The 21718-nt window shown below is 45.2% G+C and overlaps 1 protein-coding gene across 4 annotated transcripts in view; it reads right to left on the bottom strand.

The window, feature by feature from the left end:
* Positions 1-21718, bottom strand: part of nrxn1a (neurexin 1a) — a 49238-nt gene that overhangs the window by 9583 nt on the left and 17937 nt on the right. For 2 of the 4 annotated variants that reach the window (XM_071524015.1, XM_071524016.1), the window contains 15 exons: positions 20792-20815; positions 18564-18725; positions 16467-16538; positions 15874-16098; positions 15008-15155; positions 14208-14338; positions 12756-13008; positions 9374-9577; positions 8057-8083; positions 4603-4725; positions 3611-3992; positions 2867-3057; positions 2475-2648; positions 1024-1143; positions 7-188 (listed from right to left, as the gene is read on the bottom strand). In XM_071524015.1, coding sequence (XP_071380116.1) covers positions 7-188; positions 1024-1143; positions 2475-2648; positions 2867-3057; positions 3611-3992; positions 4603-4725; positions 8057-8083; positions 9374-9577; positions 12756-13008; positions 14208-14338; positions 15008-15155; positions 15874-16098; positions 16467-16538; positions 18564-18725; positions 20792-20815 — 2418 coding nt within the window. Of the gene's footprint in view, positions 1-6; positions 189-1023; positions 1144-2106; positions 2134-2474; positions 2649-2866; positions 3058-3610; positions 3993-4602; positions 4726-8056; positions 8084-8125; positions 8136-9230; positions 9245-9373; positions 9578-12755; positions 13009-14207; positions 14339-15007; positions 15156-15873; positions 16099-16466; positions 16539-18563; positions 18726-20770; positions 20816-21718 lie in introns of all 4 variants that reach the window. The other 2 variants (XM_071524014.1, XM_071524017.1) reach the window with 2 other exon arrangements.

Here is a 21718-nt window from a genome sequence, read left to right as displayed (position 1 = left end):
ACTTACTATCTGCAGCTGGAGGTAATCTCCCAGGCCAGACGCGCTGTCCACCCTGAGCAGAATGGCGTGTTTCTGCTGGGTGCTGAACCCGAGGGCCAGGCGGTCTGCCCTGGTGCTGGGACGTTCATTGGGGGGCCACGTGTACACCACCACGCCCCCATCACGGCCAAAGATATAAGTGGTCCCAGCTGGGCCAGACAGAGACAAAGATTTAAGGGCAGTGACACACTTACATATGTCATGAACAGTGGTAGCTATCATCAAAAGTTCCCCATCAGGCATCTATCTGGCCTCAGTCCTGCATTAGCACTGCAGAGGCAAATTCTGCCTATTCTTTCCCTAAAGTTTAATATACAATGGGCATACTGACACTAAAAACTTAAATGTCACAGTCGACTGGCTGCCCAGACTTTGCTTGTGCCTTCTGCAGGCTGAAAAAAAAAGAATTAAATTTGCATTTTCCAAACCACTCCTCAGCATCAGGCGGCAGGCAGTAATAAGTGTGACTCATACAATGGCTACATAATGAGATATCTTGCCTCTCAGGCTGAGGATAATTTAGTGTCTGAGGCTAGAAAGTGTAAAGAGGAAGTCATTCTATGTTAAAGTATCGACCCTCGTGAAACCAAACCAGCTTTTTGAGTAGGTAGTAGAGAACCTTTTAGTGCCAGTTCAGAATCAACAGTTGACACTGCCCTCATGTGGTGGCTCTGTTCAAATGCACCCAGCAGGGCTTCGATACAGTGTTTGAAATTTACTTGGAGGTTTAGAACTGGCACATAACAGAGGCAACCCTATAATCAGAGGAACTCTAACTGCTATTTACTGAGCATACCTGGGTCAGACATACTATTAAAAATGTTGTTGATTCTATGATCAGGCAAAAAGGAACTAAAATGCAAAGCCACCCCATCTTGCACTCCCAGCTCTCTACACTATGAGCAATTTAAATGATTCAGTTTGATGAATAACCTACCCAGGTCAGAGACATGAAAACATGAAACGGGAATCAAACAGACTCACCATCATTGCACAGTGGCCCAGCATACGAGGTCATGCTGCAGTCACAGCTGAAGCCCTCCCACTGCTGCAAACAAACTCCCTGATTGGAGCAGGAGTCTTCTTGACAGGTAGTGCTGGGACCTGGAGAGATAGAGATAGAGAGGGGTAGGGGGAAGTGGGGGGGTCACAGAAAGTTAGGCAAAGATGAACACACACCTTTTCTTGACTTTGTCTGGAGCCCAGTGTGTTCACTACAATGTCAGAAGGGTATGGTCATATTCAGACCTGCTTTTCCTTGAATCAGCATTATGCAGTTCTGAACGGGTTGGTAGACTGTTGTGCTGCATTGATGTTAATGGTACTTTGTAGTGATTAGTAGTATTAGTAGAAGATCATTGTGAAACTAGGTAGTATTATTGTTATTGGCGGATAGGCTCCTATTCTTTACCTTTCCCTTACAGAAGATACTAGATTTTACAAATAGACTGAACTGGGATGGAATTTATTGTTACTGGTGAAAAGAGCCAAATGTGGAAAGCATGCAGGCGGTGGGGCTAGATTTGTGTGGCAAGGACAGGAGGAAGAGTTAAACATAAGAGGGCTGAATTATGTTTAAAGGACTTGGCCTTCATCTCAATACTCTTTCCTCAGCAGTCTAGCACCATTCCCTCCTTGCCTCGTGCTGAAACCACGTTGGAGGAGAATGTCAACGCTCTAACCTTCTCTTTCCATGCGTTCCCAGTATGAGGCACGGAGAAAAGGGTATGAAAGGATTCACAGATAGAGTATTGATATCCAACCAAGGTTAGGTTAGGAGTCAGTGGGAGGGGTTAGAGAGCATGCTGCTAGGCATGGAGGAGGTGTGGTCAAACTCAAGCGGTGGTGATGTCACTACTGTGATGGTGTCACTACGGTGGCCAGGAGAGGACAGGTCAGTGTCCGGTAACCTCTGACCTTTGACTTGGATCACTGGGATCCACACAACACTGGGCACCACTGGGAAGTTGTAACACACGCGCACACACGCACTCACATACACACACACTCACACACACATTTTCCCATTCACACACGTGTCTCACATGCACGCACAAAGTGATATACCTTGCAAGTCAGCTTTCATCAATGCAACTTTTGTCGGCCAAACAAAAAAAGCAAACAAGCAAATTAAGTTAGATGGTTAGTCAAAGCACACAGATGCCTGTGAACTGCTGAAAGAGAGTGTGACAGAGAGAGCCATAAAAGATAAAAAAAGAGAACACAATGTGCAGAACGATAAAGGAAGAGATGAAAAGAAAGATAATACAATTCACAGCTAAAAGACCAAAAGCTGGGTTAGCGGGTTAACCTAATAAGAACAGAGAGCATGAGTAAAAAAAAAAAACAGAAAAAAAAAAAAAGGTTTGATATGCAATGGGGATATGGGAGCAGGCAAGGTTTTCTAGTGTGTTTTCAGTGTGTGTGTGCCTCACCTTCACAGCCTCTTTCTACTTGTCCTATGGTTGCCAAGGCATCAGCCAAAAGGTCAGGAAGACGGCCGTTCAGGTCAACTGTTGCTAGGCAACCCTGGAAGCCCTCACGGGAGTGGACCAGCTTAGGCAGGTCTCGGTACATCTCTTTGGACACGCCCCCAATGTAAAGGTCACCTATGGGGGAGCAGCACGATCACAATGCTTTATCTTAGTCAAATTGTATGAGTATAGGTTGATATTGTGTCAAAATCAGTTACATACCAAGTAATGTATGTGTATGTTTTGTGAATATGTGTACCAATGTGTACAGTATGTATTTTCAAGTGAGTGTTGTATTGTATAGCGGGGTATCACTGTGTACCCTGTTATATTGCATGTATACATGTGTGTACCCTTGAGGTCGAGGTTCTTGGCTCCCATGGTGGTCTGTGTGGTGACCTTGGTGTCGATCTTGACCGTGTGGAGATTGTTGGTGTCTCGAGAAATAAGCACGTTGTGCCAGTGGTTGTCATTCAGAGGGGTGTTAGAGTTGCCCTTTATCAGGTGGGCTCCGTTGCCCAGGTCAGAGATATAGTGGAGGTATCTAAGGAGGGAATAAGGAAAGGAGACAGGGAGGGATTAATCAAATGAGGAGGGAAAGGTATTAAACTAATGAATTGTATTCATGATGGAAAACAACATGGGACCATGCACTTTTTTATTTGTCCTGCAAAAACCTCATTTCAGGAATTGAAAAAAGCTGCTTGACGTGTGCATTTTTGACATTTTTTCATGTCAGTTTGATTGATTGATTGGATTATTCTCAGTCAGGAGACATTTCTGTACATGAGGGATTATGTTAATTGAAATTTACAGTAAAAAATGGCAAAATTGGATATACAAAGTTTCTGCAAGACACAGACATGTATTATAATACATGCACATATGTTTTTATTGTGCATACGTTTTTACATATTTGTATTGTTGTTATTATTGTTTGTTTTTATCTGTTTTTAATGCTCTTGATTTTTTTTTAATCTCTGATGTTAAGCACATTGCACTGCATTGGATTATACGAAATGTGCTATATATATAAAGATTGATTGTTTGCTAGATATTGTGGTTACATCGTATACACTGTACATTGTCTAGCTCACCCTTTAACCAGCTCTACCACTATGAAGTCGTTGCCGTCTCCCCTGTTGTAGAGGATGAGGCCGTCGGGCGAGGTGGTCTTGAACTGCAGGAAGAGGTGCATGGAGTAGTAGGCCTGCAGTGTGGGCAGCGTCACGAAGCTGGAGCGCGAGCGGAAGGTGACGGGGTCGGCCACGATGCTCTTGTAGCCGATGACGGCATTGAGCTCGCAGTAGTCGATGTCGCCGTTCTTACACAGGTCGATGTAGGGCATGCCGTTCAGCGTCAGGCCTTGCAGGTGGCCAATGAAGTTGGAAGGCACCGCGGGCATGAAGCGCTTCTCCGTCACAATGCCCGTCTCCACATTGTGGAACTCCAGCTGGGTGTGGTCGCCCGCCATCTGACCTGGTGGCGGGGGCAAAGGTCAGAGGTTAGAGCTAGGGGTTTCATGTGGAACTATGCTAATAATAATGCTAATACTAATATTATAACTAATACAAACACAAATAGTATAACTAATAGTATAACTAATACTAACACTAATACTAATATGAATAGTAACACTAATACAAATACTAGTACCAACACTATAACTAATATTAACAGTAACATTAATACTACTACTAATACTAATACTATAACTAATACTAATACTAGTACACTACATTTCATTCAATTATAATTATAGTCATAATCATAATCATCATAATTCAGGATGATTATTTGAACAACTCTTTTCTATACATAGAAATGGCATAGCATTATTTTCACTCATGTAAAAGATAGATATATCCCATAATTTACTGTGCATTCAATTATGGATGCACAGTAAATGGCTGAGAATTGAATAACAAGCATCTCCAAGCAGTTCATTATATAAAAACACAGGTTTCCATACAGAATGCTAAGCAGAAGCCAATACACAGTCAGAACAGACCAAGACCTGGGTAGAGTGTTGAGATAATTTTGTGGTGAAAAGCTAAGGGGTCTAGCTAAGTTAGGTTGCTATGGTTACCTTCGACAGGCTGCAGGTCGTCCACGGTGAGTTTGAGGCTCTTGCCACGCCGGACCACTCTCACCGTGTGCCACTCATTATCATTGAGGCCCACCCCCGCAAAGATGGTCTCTGGGCCTTTACCTACACATAGCCCAGAGCACCATTAACATATGCAGAGGGAGAGAGAGAGAGAGAGAGAGAGAGAGAGAGAGAGAGAGAGAGAGACATAGATAGAAAGAGGCATAGAGGCAGCCAGGCAGGTATAATTAAGATGTAAGGACAGAAAGAGAGGAAATGGAGAAAATAGCAGAAGGAAGGAGGGATCACACGCATCCTGGGGAGACAAACATCTCCTTGTCAACACTCTCTCTCTCCACAGATACACTGGCAACAAGACAGATGACGCGACAGAGATAGACAGAGACAGACAGAGACAGACAGAAAGATTAACATATATGGATGCCATGAGTGCCTATGATGGAGATTGTGAGTCACACCAGGCCCACGCCAAGACAATCCATCTGTGGACAGGATAAGTCACACCACCATGACAACCAACCTACTACGCACACATACACAGACACCACACCCCCTCCTCAATCCACGCCCTTCACTCCTAAAAACCCATATGCACACAATACAACGGGCCTATGTATGGGCTTACACCTGTCTTTTTTCCCCAAAACACAGAGTGCAATACTCTCCTACGCCACATGGTGGCACCAAATACACAGCGCAGCGGCATCAGAGCTCTCCGTGGTGCTGAATTGCAGCAGAATGAGAGAAGTTGAGCTGTTGACTGCACACATTTGACAGCCTGCCTCTTCCCAAAACCTTGCTGTCCCCTCCCTCCCACCCACTACATCCCAAGGGTTAAACACCCCACCAACCCCGAACACGACCCCCCCCCCCCCCCCCCCCCCACACACACACACAAACTTCCACTCCCTTCAAGCCCGTGTCCGCTGGAGGCAATGGCAGTGACTCTGCTGACAGTGACCTATAGGAGGTAATGGGGGGGGGGGGGGGGGGGGTAAGAGGTAAACTGCCCCAAACAGATTCTGCTGTGGAAAATGTCAAGCATGGACACACGCCTACATTACTCATGCACACACACACACATAGACAGACAGGGAAAGAGATATTCAGGCAGACTGACACACACAAACATAATTAAACAAATATGAGAAGTCCATCAAAAGGGATGTGGGACTGAGAGTCTCTGTGTGTGTGTGTGTGTGTGTGTGTGTGTGTGTGTGTGTAAGTGTGCGCACAGCCAAAAGAGTGTGTTGAGTGTTCAGAGAGGACATAGGGGTCCCCTGAGGAGACTCAGCTGTGCTCTGGGCATGAGCATTTCACCCTGTTACCATGGATCACTGCCTGGCACTGAGTGAAGGAGAGAATATGTGCATGTGTGTTTGTATGTGTGTGTGTGTGTGTGTGTGTGTGTGTATGTGTGTTGATGTCTGTGTGTTTTTGCATATGTAACCGAACACTGAAAGGGTGAACAGGCTGATGTGAGAATGAGGCAGTGATCCGTGTCAACCTGGGAACAGGCAGAGGCGCACACACACACACACACACACACACACACACACACACACACACACACACACACACACGCACACACGCACACACACACGCGGGCACACACACACACACGGGCGTCTGGGGTCAGTGCTAATAGTGCAGTGAGTGACGTGGCGAGCTACTAGTGTTCGGTGTTACTGTGGTGTTCAACACACAGCGCACCTCTGTGCCGTTATACCGAAAGAAAACAAGGCGAGATGATTCAAACAGAAAGACAAGAGGGACTGTTCGTTGCAATGGAAATACAATTCAAATCAAATGACAAAAGCTACTGGAGATTATAAGAGCGAGATAATGAAAACAAAACGACAAAAAGCTTTTCATATTTCATTAGCTCCAAATAACAAATGGCTTTTCTACTGGATAAGCCTCAAATCTCTCCCACGCCGGGGCTTTTATTTGACTGCTGAGTGGACTATTTCAGTGGCGCCTGGCTTTTAAATACGTTTTTTTTTTGCTTCCCCCTCGAATATCAGATGTATAATTTATTGTATGCACACGGTGTGCCAGAAAAGTGGCTGCCTACTGAAATGTTCATTGAGACAACCGGTCTAAAATTGGCCGACAGACGTGCGGGATAGCAACAGTGCTGTACAGCTAGTTGGGTTTCTATGGCAACCACAGTCGTCCATTTCACCACCTCTTTGCCGTCACAGAGCATTCCTGCCTCTCTCGCTCTCTCTCTCTCTCTCTCTCCCTGGTCGTGAGAGAGAGAAACTCCACGTGAGGGAATTAAACTTCATCAGGGATTCAGCTCCGCTCGTGACAACATGAGCAGATACACACACACTCTCACACAGGAAAACACACACAAAACACACACACACACAGATGGGCAATGAAAAAAAAATGCACAGGCATGTACTAGCTCACTCGCTCACACATACAGGCGTGCACACACACACACACACATACACACACACACACACACACACATACACTAAACACATGGAATGAAACACTACCCAAAGTCCCACATGTAAGGTTTGGAAAGAAACAACAAGCTAACAAAGAAAGCCACCAGACAGACGTTGGGATGAAGGTGCGGCAGAGGGAAACAGAGGGATAACACGTCTTTTGTCTCCGGCGTGAAGGAGAAGTAATTAGCCGGCAGCTCTAAGTAGCATTCATCCAGCACCTAGCGCTCTCTTTCTTTCGCCCACTCCTCACAACATCCCTCGCTTTCCCTCCCAAACACCTCACACTCAGCTTTCGTCCTCATAGCTTTCTCTTTCTTTCTCTCCGCGCTCCATCACATATTCTGCTGTCCCCTCGCTTCTCTCTCTCTCTCTCTCTCTCTCTCTCTCTCTCTCTCTCTCTCTCTCTCTCTCTCTCTCTCTCTCTCGAGTACCTCTGCCTCTCCTTCCTTTCCTTCCTCTCTCTCTCTCTCCCTCCTCCAAACCCCCACACCTCCCCTCCCTTCCTTCTATTTCTCCTCACTAAAATGGCCGACCTGGAAAACCCTGGCCCTCAGCAAAAATCTCACCACTCCTGTGGAGTAGCTGAACAGGCGGACACACGCGCGCATATGTGCACGCACACACGCACCACACACACACACAGACACACACACACACACACACTCACACAGACACCTGTGTGTATGCCCACACATATACACACATATTCACACAAGCACATGGTACAAAGATATTTTGAATCAAGAGACAGAGGAAGAGCATTAGATGGGTTGACAGACAGAGAGAGTGTCAGATAGACAAACACACAGACAGACTGATGGATAGACAGACAGCCACACACACACACACACACACACACACACACATAAAGACATAAATATACACACGCACACAGACACACACACACACACACACACACAGAGTGAGGGGAGGGGAGTTAGTTGAGATGGAGGGTCACTTACTGGCTGTACAGTTTATCCTGATACAGTCTGGAGGGAGAGCAGAGCAGAGGGTTAATGCTGCACACACACACTCCACGCCCTGGGGACGCACACATCGACACACCCTGCACTCATATACACACACGCACACACACTGCTGAGAAAACACACACTCTCCTTTGTCATAGGACCTCAAACTGGACTGTGCACTTCCTAACAGTGCAGACTAAAAATAATGATTGGTACCTTGGTTTTAGCCAATAAAGAGTTAGGACAGTGAAATCTGGATCATGATTGGTGGATCTATATGTGGAATTGATGTATTGGCTAAGGAGAGTGGTGGGTCCCAGCATGAGCAGTGTGGTCATTGGCTGCTCTAGCTTGAGCGACAGTCTCAGTCACCAATCAAAAGCATCAGGAGTCTGAGATGGGTATGTGTGTCAGTCTGTCTGATGACATCTAACACATCCCATAATTTAGTCGCCCATGCAGAGCACCAAACTCCGCAAAGGGAGGCTCACGGTAGGCCAGGGGGTCACAAGATTCAGCCCCTTTTTTACCCATGATGCCTTGGTGTGTCGTGTGGCGTCAACCACAGTAAAGACGCGGCTGCAAACAACCAGAGACCAACACATGCACCCCTCTGTGAGTCTGTGTGTGTGTGTGTGTGTGTGTTTGTGTGAGAGAGTATGCTTGTGAAAGTACATGTGTGATTGTAATAGACCGAGGCTGGAAATGTGTGCAGGAGCTGAAATAAGAAAGATAAATGTAAGAGAACGAGAGAGATGTGTGTGTTTTTCATACTGTCTGTGGCGTGTTTGTGTGTGTATGTGTGTATATGTCTGTGTGTGTGTGTGTGTGTAGTGTCTGTGTGGGTGTTGAAGGCATTAGGGATGCACAGGTCATCTGGGAGTGAGCAGAGAATGCAGCCTGAGGCTTGACCCTCTGTTCAACACAAAAACAGACAGCAATAATATTTATTTGTGTGTGTGTGTGTGTGTGTGTGTGTGTGTGTATGTGTTTTTGGTTGGAATATAAGCTATAATTACATCATACTGTCAGCCTCAATGCTAAAAGTGCCTTTCTTTCAATGCTGGTGAAACAAATGTCTTGAATATAACCAGTCCAGGAAAATGTCCATTATCTATGCTGGAGTCTCAGTTTATTTTCTAGGGATAATATATTATTAATCAACATTTAATGACGTTTCTGTAACTGAGCCAGAATTAGCCAAGAGGCCAGTTTCAGCTGTAGTCCCCTGACAGGTAATTAAACTATGTTTGAGAATGTACGTGGGTGTTCGTGTTCAAGTTCGTGTGAGCGTGTGCATGTGTGTACCTAGGTTGACAGTGAGTCGGACGCGGCCCCCGTCCAGCTCCAGACGAAGGGTGTCTGCGGAGTTACGAGATGTGGTTGCCATGAGAACGCCGTAGGCCCGCTGGGAGCGGAACCGTAGCGACACGTCCTCCGCCTCGGTGTGCATCGCCACGGGCAACTGCACCTTCATAAACTTACTGCCGTCGTATGACAGAATCGTAGCATCTATACGAGAGAGAGAGAGAGAGAGAGAGAGAGAGATGGTTGAGACAGATGCAAAGACAGGCAGAGAGAAAGAGACACGGATGATAGTGAGGGAGAGTGGGGTGGGTAGAAAGAGATACACAGCGACAGAAATAGATAGAAAAGATGATTGACAGGGAGAAAAGAAAGGGGGTGGGAGGAGACGAAGGCAAATTTGACGTTGAGTGAATCGAATTTAAACATGACAAAGTGCGGCGCAGAGTGGCTACACTCCCTTGTTCCCCGCCACATAATGTTGAGTCTCAAACCCTGCATCCAATTCCTACTAAATTACCCCATCTCTTTTTCCCTCATTCATCACTCCCTCTGTCTTACAAAAGAATATGTAAAAAGACTCGCGGCTGGTTGGCTGGCCCCACTATCTGGTTAAATCAGCATGCACAGCAGTGAGTGTGTTAGCCACTGTCGCTGACATCCCAGACCCTGGAGTCATAATGTAACAAGCTCAGGTGATCCCACTTTAATGTCTTTTGCATACTCATTTGCATATCTCTCCCCGCTACCTGCTGGGGCCAATCCCCGACCACTAAACTGTTTACCTCCAAGGACCCTGTTTTTTATTGGCCAATTACATACACAGCTAAACACACTCTCCCTGTCTCTGCGTCTCTATCTCTCCCTCCCTCCCTCTCGCCCTCCCTCCCCCCCTTCTATCGCCCTCTCTCTCTATCCCTCCTTCGCTCGCTCTCTCTCTCTCGCGCGCGCGCTTGCTCGCTCTCCCTGTTTCCGTGGGAGACGGTTGGAGCCGAGGCGAAAACAAGAGAACAGGAAGAGAGGGAGGCCTCATGAATACTGATGAGCTGAGCGAGAGAGAGATAGTGTGTGTGTGTGTGTGTGTGTGTGTGCGCGCGTGCGTGCGTGTCAGAATAAGTGAGTGAATTTAAGTGTGAACAGAAGAGGGTTCAGTAAAGTGAGAGCGAGGGGAGGGAGAAAATAGGGACCGAGGGAGATAGACAGAGAGAGAAGGGCAACAGAGAGAGCAGAGGAAGAGAGAGAAAGAGAAAGAGAAAGAGAGAGAGAGAGAGAGAGAGAGAGAGAGAGAGAGAGGGAAGAGAAGAGGGAGAAAAGCTCTTGGCTAAAATGCAAATGAATCCTCATTAACTTGAGGAAAAAGGAGGTGGTTGGCCTGTTATATCACAGATAACATAACTAACAGCCGCACATACACATACACCCACCCACGCACACTCACACACACACTCACACACACGTGCACACATCTCTGATAAGGGAGACAGCTGACTAAATTTTCTTCGCCATAGCACCTGACTCACTACCAGGCAAACAGAGGAGGGAGGGTCAGAGAGAAGGAAAGCGGGAGAGCAAGGAAGAAAAAAAAAAAAACAGCGTGAATAGCAGCAAGCGAACGGGAGATAGGTGGAGAGAGCTGGAATGTGTTAAGAAATGTGCAAACGTGTCCTTGGAAATGTGTCTGTGACTGCTCTTTATGGAATAAAAACTCGTCTTGGAGCCAGAGCGTGGTCAGCCATCTTTGTTCATTAAAGAAGATACAGGGGGAACAAAGGAGAGGGAGGATGAGGGAGAAAAAAAGGGAGGGAGAAACCGCAGGTAGAAGGCGTAAACATGGCCAATCACTCTCTCCATCTGCTTCTCCATCTGTGCTTCCTTTAATCCACTGAACCACCAGTTAGTGACCCCTCGATGCACACAGAGAGAGGGATGAAGAGAAGGAGGGAGAGATATAGAGGAAGACAAACACAGAGAGAGAGAGAGAGAGAGAAGCAGAGAGCAAGAGAGAGAGAGAGAGAGAGAGAGAGAGAGAGAGAGAGCGAGAGAGGGAGGCAGGGACGGAGTGCATCCCTATGACAAACATACACTGCGGATGCCTGTCCTCTCGCTGTCTGAAAGAAAACATTTTCATATCCACACCTTTCAGACTGTGTGTGTGTGTGTGTGTGTGCGTGTGTGTGTGTGTATCTCCCGTTAGATGATAGTACAATCATCACTTGAGACGCGTCAGCCGCTGTGGCACAAACAACATCTCTTCTCTTCTCCTTGTCTGACTCCATCTCGCTTCTTTTAACAGTGCAGTATCAGTTTCTCCACCAATCTTTCCTACTTTCCATTTCTTCCTTGGTCTGAATTCATACCTTTTCTCTCAACCCTGCCTTTCTCACTCTCTCTCTCTCTCTCTCTGTAAGCCCTTCCACTCCCATCTCCCATTCCTCCTCATCTCCTCACCTGCTGTCATATGGCGGTTCCAGCCTAGTGGTTCCACCCTCCTCTGTCACAGCCTCCTGCTCCCACCTTTCTCCACGCTTCCTCTCCCATTGATTCCCAATTTCTGCATCAATAGCGGTCCTATACTTCTGTCCGCAGCTCTGCTTCTTCCCACCTCCCCTCTGTCACCTCTGTTGCTCCTCCTCTCTCCCTGCCTCTATCTGCCTTCCCTCACTTTCAGAAAATAAGGAGACATGCAGACAGTTACAAAAGATGCACTGTTTTTTTTTTGGGGGGGGGGGGGAATTTCATTTTCTTCTCCTCTCCTCTTTACTCTGTCTCCCACCTCCCCATCGTTAGTTTCCTCACCTCCTACCACCTGTCCTCTTTTCATTCTCACCTTCCCATTCACCTCCATCCCCAGGGATATAGAGAGTAAATCTACCTAAACTCACTTTACCCACCTTTTTATTTGTGGAATACAGTGTACACACCGTTTTAGTCTGACAGGAAAATTTATAGTGTACATCATAGTACTATGGGGTCTTTCAAGGGAAAAAAAAAAAAAATTAATTGCCCCATCACACAAAATGACCAGATCATCACCATATCTTTAGGAGGTTGTTAGGGTTTTTGATCAATACCAATGACTCAATGACTCAATGACTCAATGATTTCTGGCTTTCAAAACTCCCATCTGTTTCGGACCCCCACCACTTGCATTTTCAACTGCTCAGTGTTCTCAAGCCAAAAGGCAAATGACAAAGCAGTATTTTGCGTTGCTGTTGGATCTCTACTGTAATTTGCCAGCTTACTCGTCTCTACCGTGAAAATGCGACTTTATTTTTCATGTCAATTACAAGCTACCACAACACCCCCCCACCCCCAGCTCCCCCCGCCCCCCCCATTTTCCTCCTCCTCCTCTCTGACCTCCGGTCCTGTGTTTTTCCATTCTCACCTCTCTCACAGGAGCGTCCCAGGTAACCCGTCCCGGAGCAGTCGCAGACGTAGCGATTCCAGCCCTCCCTGCAGGTGCCGCTGTGCTGGCAGGGGTTGGACAGGCACTGTTTGGGCGCCTCCCTGGAGCACGAGGGCTTCACCCCCACCGCCCGCTGGGCCTCGGCCAGCCGACGGATGTCCTTGCTCTGGCCGTCCACAAACAGGTCTCTGACGCAGCCCACGTAGCCGTAGTTCAACAGAGCTGTCCAAACCTGAGGAGGGGTTACCAGCAGTTTCACTACATGCACAGTAATTAGACAAGTAGTTTATTTACATTTTGCAGTACCCTAAGTAAAGAAAGTTAACATTCCTTGCACTTCTCCTGTGACAAACCCAGAGTTATTTATTTGCTGTTTACATCAAGACTCTAGCTTTTGGCAGGCAGCTGTCAGCATGTGGGCGTTTTAAACACAATGAACATTCCTTGCACTTTATTTCAAACTGAACACATTTTTTTGCTAACATCCTAATCAGTGCTATTTTTGCAGTCGTGACATTTGAATTATACGACATTGCAGATGCAGATGATCATCTTGTACAAAATAGATCGAACTGCTTTGAGTAACTTTAGATAACAAAGTATATATTGCTCTTGAGGGTAGCTTTATTGTTGTTCAACTTCTTCCAGTGTGAAGTAACTGGCAATTTCAAGTAGTATCAACACTGGGAAATACAATTACCAATACATTTACTCTCCTTAGTTTAGTTTAGTGATATACCATATAAGTGAAGTAGTAAAAAAAAACCCACAATGATAAAAAAGACGACAAACAAATTACTAATTGGCTCAAATCAAACAAAAGAAACAAACAAAGAACAAAACCAACCAAAAACATCAAGATGACAAGAAAAGAAACAACTGAACAACATCTAAATGACAACAGAACACAACATAGTGCAAAACATAAAAATCTTGCAATTAGAAGGCAAATAAAATGTAATGTAATGTAATCTAACCCTAACCCTGATATGATATGATATGATATGATAATATAATGATAATTATTGGTTATATAGATTTTAGATGTAGAATTTAAGGCTCTAATTTATGGGTTTCATTCCAAATCCACACAAATGATTACATCCTCTAACATGTAACTATTTTGTAAGTAAAGAGCAAGATTGCTAATAACATCAATAACATGCCTGCGCACTTTCACGCCAGCAATCTTTTAGTCATAGAAGGCATCACATTTTTTCAAATAACCAATATGCGATTTTAGAGCGAAACCCATCAATTCAGAGAAAACACACATGTACACTTTCTATAATTTCCCACGACGACTTGAGACATGAAGTTTTACCGAGCTTATTGAGCAAACTCATGATGATATATGTCACAGATAAAGACAAACACACAACAACACATATATGCGCACACATACATACACATACATACACATACACACACCTCAGTAGGGAAGATGAGTCCGGCACGGTCCTCAGGTAGTCCTCCGAGGTACAGAGTGTCATCCAGGTCCAGGATCTCACTGTCTCCTGGAGCCGTGTACGCCGTTCGCACACTGTTCACTGAGATGGTTCCTGGATACACCACAACATGACATCAGTGCTTAACAACTTCAGCAATTATTATTACCTTCAACAGCAACATCACCACCGTCATTGCAATAATCATTGTCATCATCATCATCACCATCATCACCACCACCATCATTATCATAATCATTATAATCATCCTCATCCTCTTCCTCTTCCCCCTCCTCCTCACCATCATCATCATAATCATCATCATCATCATCATTGCCAGTCAGTGCAGGCTAGTTTAAAGGAGCTACATGTAACATAGATTGTATTAAACATTGTGTGCCACTGTGTCCGGTTTGCGGGAAATCTGCTGCACTTTACTCCCTTTATGCCACAAAACAGGACGAAGCGTTACAAATGGAGCTAAAGCCTTCAGAGTTTCTTGCAATGACCACTGTCTCACTTTTTATGGTAATTATTATACCAACATATCACATGAATTTGACAATGATATATTGATGTTTAAAAATGGTCCATGTAGCACCTTTAAAATTACACTCAATAGCTACAGTTTGAATTTAATAAAGATGGAAGGGAGATGACAGATAAATGGCCTTGCTATTGCGCCCACAACCCTTAAGTACCATCTCTCCTACTCATTATCCTCCTCCGCCTCCTCCTCATCCGTCTGGGTGAGCATTGGAGGTGAGAGAGCTGTGAGTGTACCTGAGCGTCCGTCCCTCTGGAAGTCCACATGGTACCACTCCCCGTCGTTGACCTTCCTGTCGATGGCCTTGGTCTTGGTGGTTCCCGAGCCCATGTCCAGCAGCAAGTACAGGTGGCCGTCCAGCATCTCAATGGCGAAGAAATCCACCTGCAACTCCAACAAGACACAGAGTCAGTATCCCACAGAAGATAGGGTTGTCGATAACTAGCAATAAAGAAAACCATATCTTTACACTCGCAGCAAGATCCAGCTGTCAATAAAAATAACAATAACGATGACAACCAACAGTATAGTCTGCAAATTAAATACCCAAATTCAATTTCACACAGCTGAATCACAGAAAACAACAACATAGAGACATGAGTTCAGTATCACAACATACATACTGTTTCCATCCAAGTGTGAAGTGAATTTTGAATGCTCTAAATGTTGCAAAAATCAAAATGCAAATTAGGTGCATTGCCATCAGTCAGTCTTTCAAGAATTGATTAGTATTGGACAAGTAATTATTGTTCTTTTGTGTCAGATAATGTCAGACATATTTCAAGCTGTCTGAAGACAAAAACGGAGAAATCCACTTGACAATCTAATGCACTAACTAATGACCATACAACCATGACAGGCGCCTTATACATGTGTTTCCATTGTTATTTTTAGCATAATTTCTTTGACAAAAAAACTTGGCAACAAAACTTGGCATTTCTGTTTTCTACTTGAATACATCATGACTCATAAGAATACTTGGATGGAAACCTAGCTATTGTCTATGTTCAGTGTCTCAAATATTCAGCTGTTGTTCAAAGAGTGTCATGAGTACACATGAACCTATAATTTTTTAGTGGTGAGAATTTGTATTTATTTTCACCTTGACAGTAGGCGGTGTGCGGGGGTCCTTGCGTTGCTGCTGTCGAGGTTTGCCGTGGCTGAAGAGCATCAGTCCGTTGGGCTCCGTGGTCCTGAAGTCGAAGGAGATGGATCCCACCTTCTTTGCCGTCCACTTGCTCAGTGCCACGTAGGATTCTGGGGTGTCAAAGGTCACAGGGTCCAGGGTGGCCACACTCTCACACTTGAAGGCCACCACGCCACTCACCTGGGGCATGGGGAAGAAAAAAAACAGGTTTAGGGGTTCTAGCATTTGAAAAGACTGGCTTATTATACTTATGTCCAGTGAATAGGGAATGAAATCGTTCCTGCAGTGAACAAGACCTCTGTAATCTAGGACTGTGATAAAGCTTGTTGCTCTTACCGGTGAACTGACTGAAAGTCAATAGCTTTTGGCTACCTTTCAAAAATATAATCCTATTTACTGTGCGTTGATTTTCTTAAGAATCCCTACGGTACAAGTCTCATGGGACCTGACAGGAGGTTGTGATACAATAAGATGCCAGTAGATAAGGGGATAATGTGTTGTCTGATTCAAGTTGTATAACGTTGATGAAAATGCATCTCATCTCTTACCTTCATCTTTGGGTCTCCCTGCTTGGCCAGTCGAGACAGCTCCAACCGTACATCATTGTTCTTGTACACCACCTTCAGGGCCAAGGAATTGGGGCCGGGGAAAGAGAAAAGCATGAATTAATCTCTGCCGTCAATAAAAAGTAGCTTTTTCTTCACTGTTGGTCAATAGATGTACCCTTTTCTTAGTTTCCTTTCAAAGACTTCCTGGACTGGTACGGAGTTGGACTGTTGTGGGACAAAATCATTAGGATGCTGGCCACAGTACTGTTTTTATACAAGAGATTTTTCTTCATTCAACCATCTGTTCTCCAAGGCACTTCTTTTTTCCATAGGTATGGTTTGAGTAAACGGATAAAGAAAAAGGAACCCTTTGAATTAACCTTTTCAAAAGTTACAATAGAAGAGAATGATAAAGAGATCAGGCGGGACAAGCCACTTCAAATATGACCAGAAATCCATTCATCTATCCAAGACACTTATTTTTTTTTTTTAGTTCAAGTGTTCTGGCATTTTGATACAAGAGTGACTACCCAAAGACCAGCTAGCCACTCAAGCCCTGTCTCTTGATAACTCACATTTGTCCCTGCCACTTGCCCGATTGCTTTTACTCTTTTTCTTTTTTTTTTCCTTTTCTCTTTCTCTCCCTCTCCTTTCCCTGACACAGTCCTCTCTCTCTGACCGAGCAGAGTGTGTGTGGAGAGTGTGCTTGTGCCGAGCATTTTGATGTTGAGAGAAAAGAGCACACACAGGCTCTGCTTTATTACGACAGACCTCTTTCTATGACCCGTGCACAACTCGGCAACACACACACGTCTCAAACTCTCTCCTGCATTTGCTTTTTACCTCCATTTTTTTTTATTCTGTGCGTGCATGCGTGTGTTTTCGTGTCTGTGGGAAAGTAACGTGGGTGATTCTTGAATATTCATGTACTGTAAGTGTGTGTAAATGTGTTAGTGTATGTGTGTGTATGTGTGTGGGAGTGTGCCCGTGGGCATCAAATGCATGTTATTGTTAAAGCCATGATTGCTCATGCGCGTGATTCGCTGCATACATCTTAATTTGCTCACACGGATTATCATATCATCGTATTAAATATGTAAATGTGCCAGTGGAGGGTTCACTTTGACAGCGGCAGCCTCGTTTAAACACCATCAGTCTTAATGAAGCAACACAGAGCGCATTCACCACTGATACAGATAGCTCTCTGTTTGGCACATCATCTGTCGGCTTGTTTGGTTGTTTGTTTATGCCTCTGTGTGTGTCTGTGTGAATGAAAGAGAGACAGAGACAGGGTGTGTATATTATGGGTGTGAGGGTATATTTGGGAGTTTCTTTGTGTTTCTTTGTGTCAATAGCTGTGCACGCACGTGTCCGAGTGCATGTGTGTTTGACTGTGTTTATTTTTGTCTCAATCTGTGTGTGTTTACTGTATGTGTGTGTATTGGCGGGTATTTCTGTGCATGTGTATTTGTCTGTGTGTGTGTACATGTGCATGTATACGTCAAGATTGTGTGTATGTGTACACGCACATGTATGCGTATTAGTATGTATTAGTGTGTGTGTGTGTGTGTTTTTGCATCAATATGTGTGTGTTTATGTCTTCGTGGGAATGTGTGTGGTGTGTGTGTGTGTGTGTGTGTTTGTTGTTGCAGTGTTGTGGCCCATTTCAAGCAGAGCGGATGGATGGAACGTCTCCGTGGCGTAGCTAATTAGCATGTTAGTGCTTAGCGCTGCGTCTACTCCCTCAACGACACTCATCACTGATTCTCTCTGATGCTGGGGAGGGTGTGTGTCGGGGACTGTTTGTGTGAGTCTGCCAAATGGAAGCATTGCTGTGCATGTGCTTTATAAGATAATGTGTGTGCATAACGTTTGTGTGTGTGTGACAGAGAGGGAGAAATAGAGTGAGAGAGGGAGAGAGAAAAGACAGCAAAAAAGAGAGAAAGCAAAAGCAAAAGAGAAAGCATAGTGTTTATTTAAGCCTCAGAGTGTACAGATATCCCTGTGGCATGAGTATACGAACACTTCAGATGTGTTTTTTGTGTATGTGTATGTGTGTGCGTGTGCGTGCGTATGTGTATCATGCATGCATCCCACCTCTTTGAGACAGCCCATGAAGTTATTGCTGACTGGAGAGCCAGGCAGGTCGGCGGTGCTGGGGCTCCCTCCCACATAGAAGAAGTCATCGGAGCCCAGCATGGTGTAGTCCTCCTGGGTGTAGCCTGTGGTAGTCAGGATGCCGTCCACAGAGATGGTCACCTACACAACAAAGCACAGGGAAAGGACACGCTATATACTCACACCAAAGGCAGCGCTAAGCGCTAGCTAGGCGCTGACCAGCCGAATTAACCCCCATTACTCTGGCAGCCACTGTGTGTGCGTTCTGGTGGGGAGATGGCCTGATCGGGTTTGGGCATTGGTCAGTTGTGCTGTAGGGAATTTGATTTGGTGTGGTTGGATTAGTGCTAACTGTGCGGTTTAATTGAGTTGTGCTGCCTCTAGCCTTTGCTGCTACCACTGGCATTAAAAAGAAAGCTATACACTGTTAAATGCCAGCTGCCAGATTCAGCTCTGCCTCAGCCTGCCCACAGTTAGTAATAGTGTTACACTCTGTAGCACCATCTACCACTTGTACACTTAAACTGGAATCAGACAATATGGTCTGGTTGCTTTGGCCTGTCTGGCAATGGTGAGTCTATTGTACAGCAAGACCACTCAAGTCTGTGTGTGATGGATAACCATTTACTGCTGGCCAAATCTTATCTTCAATCCCAGCTCTGGTGGACTATTAAGTGTTCGCACCAAGTCCGCCACTTCAAAGCCAGCTGATTATTTTCTCACTGCACATGATGGTGCTGGCCTTAGAGAACAGAGCAAGCCAGCCCAATGTGGGCAGGGTTGCACTGACAGGCTAGCCCTGTCTACTATGAGCACACTGATTTAATCTTTACATTTAAAGCTTTTCCTTCTTTTATCTTTGAGGCAGACTATAAGCTATTTTATCTTTGAGGCAGACTATAAGCTATTTGATTCACTTCACAATATTGGTACTAACTTGAACTTTACTTACTTCTCTTTGTCTAGAGTGACAGTGGTGCTGGTGGTCTTATTCAGCCAGCCCACTCAGTTATATAATAGTCTCTATAGAGGGCAGTTAGCTAGCATTGGTAGCCAACCCTGTCTCCTACAGGGATGTCACACTTAAATCACAGCTAGTGGTACAACAGTCTGACTGGACTGGCTAGAGAAATTGTACTGTATTTGGCTGCAATATGTGGCCATTTTAGACTGCCTGTAGTGGCTGTGTGCTCTCTGCTATCCCACTACAGGAAATTTCCTTTCACTGACGGTGGCTATCATTGCTAGGCAAACTTGCCCAGCCAGGCAGGTGTTAGTAATGCCTCCACAGGCTTGTTAGTATTGTACAATACAGTAGTTAGTTGTTAGTACTGGTTGCTAGTTAGTAGCTGTTAGTTGTTAGTAGTGGCACTGCTGGCAGCCGCAGTAGTGTTAATTGTCTCAGGCCAAGCTGTGTTGGATTACTGAATGGTGTCAAGGTTAGGGTTAATGATTTCAATGCTGTTAGTAGTTGTGATGATGCTGGTGTGTTTGGTATTAGGTGAGTTGTGATGATGGTGTTAGTTTGAGGTCTGGGGCTTGTTAGATCAGCGAGTCTGAATGAGGTGACACAGACAAACACACACATATTGATGTACACACACGCACACGCACAGGTGTTAGATGGATTAGCATTACGGCTCATTCCACGCACACACACATAAATATAAAAACATGCAGCCTGTTCCTCTCCCTGCATGCAACCACTGGCATAGAGGAGACAGTATTTAAAAAAACGACAACATCAACAGAGGACAGGATGAAACTCGGCTCAGAGGCATTATGGAAAACATGCAGTGGCAGAGTGGAGGACGAGAGATCAAAAAATAAAAGGAAAAAAAGAGGGGAAGGGGGAACCTCTCTATCCATTTAACGGACCAGTCAGAGAGGGGAAGGGTTTCTGGGTCACGCCATGCAGGGAGGGGGGCTCGCCAATTGCGTGCAGGTGAGGGATGAGCCAATCAGTACACGCCTACATGTCAATCACAGAGTGATGGGGTGAACGGCAAAAAAACGGGGGTTAAAGAAAAAAAGTGGTTGGCAAGGAGGAGGGGCGGGGGCTTTTTAAGCCTAAAAGATTACCAACCGCATTTATCCTTTTTTTGGTTTAGTTTTGATGTCTATGGCTCAAAAGGAAATAGACACGGGGCAAACCCAAACTAAGAAACAATTAGAATGATATCTACCGAACAATGGAGTTTGTTTACCATAGCGTGTCCAATGCCTGAGTGCTTTGTAGGAGAGGGGGAGAAAGGAAAGCAAAAAACTGTGAACAGAACAACTTCGGGAACAAAAAAAGAAAAGGTAGAAGGCCTCTGGCGAGGTTAGTAGGTTGGTTGGAGTGGTTTCGCTAGGAGAAGGGCACAGGTTAGGTTAGTAGAATGAATCATTCCATGGATGGTGGTTAGTTTCACTAGCAGGTTAGTAAAGTTAGTAGTCAAGTTAGTAGTACAGACAGGCAAACAGGAGAGGCAGAGCACAGGTGGGCTACAAGCACCTGAGTGCTTGAGACCCTCAATGTTCTCTCTCTCTCTCTCTCTCTCTCTCTCTCTCTCACTCTCTCTGTTACACACACACACACACGCACACGCACACGCACACGCACACGCACACGCACACGCACACGCACACGCACACGCACACGCACACGCACACACACAATTGGAGAAGCACTCACCTAAAGCTGAAAGCAGTGCTGGTCTGGTGGTTAACCCACTGTAAACTAAGACCTGAACCTCAGATATTTTCTTCCCACCACAACCTCATTGCAGTTAGACAAGAGACCACTGTCTGTAGGCTCTGGAGTGATTAATTCATTACTAGCCAACTAAAGTCTTTTCTACTGTCCGGCTCCCTTCAAACAACTACAATAGCCACTGTGGTTCACCATTGACTGTCTCACACGCTGTCTCAAATATACAATCAAACCATTTAACGGGCAATTTAAATCCATCCACTCTTCCATCCATCTATCCACCGATCATTTCATCTTTTTGTCCCTCCCTAAGTCCATTCCCATCTATCTTCTACAAAGCTTATCAATATCATTCTAGCTCATCTACATCCTCTGTCTTAGCTCCTCTCCTCTCCTCTCCTCTCCTCTCCTCTACCATCTCTCTCTCTCTACTCTGCTA

This window comes from Centroberyx affinis, unplaced genomic scaffold (genome assembly GCF_046629955.1).
Source record: "Centroberyx affinis isolate AG114_WGS23_722 - 3 ecotype Tasmania unplaced genomic scaffold, CSIRO-AGI_Caff_v1 ptg001131l_1, whole genome shotgun sequence".
NCBI lineage: Eukaryota > Metazoa > Chordata > Actinopteri > Beryciformes > Berycidae > Centroberyx > Centroberyx affinis.
The sequence above is the reverse complement of the archived record's forward strand: the minus strand, read 5'-3'. Positions and strand labels throughout refer to the sequence as shown.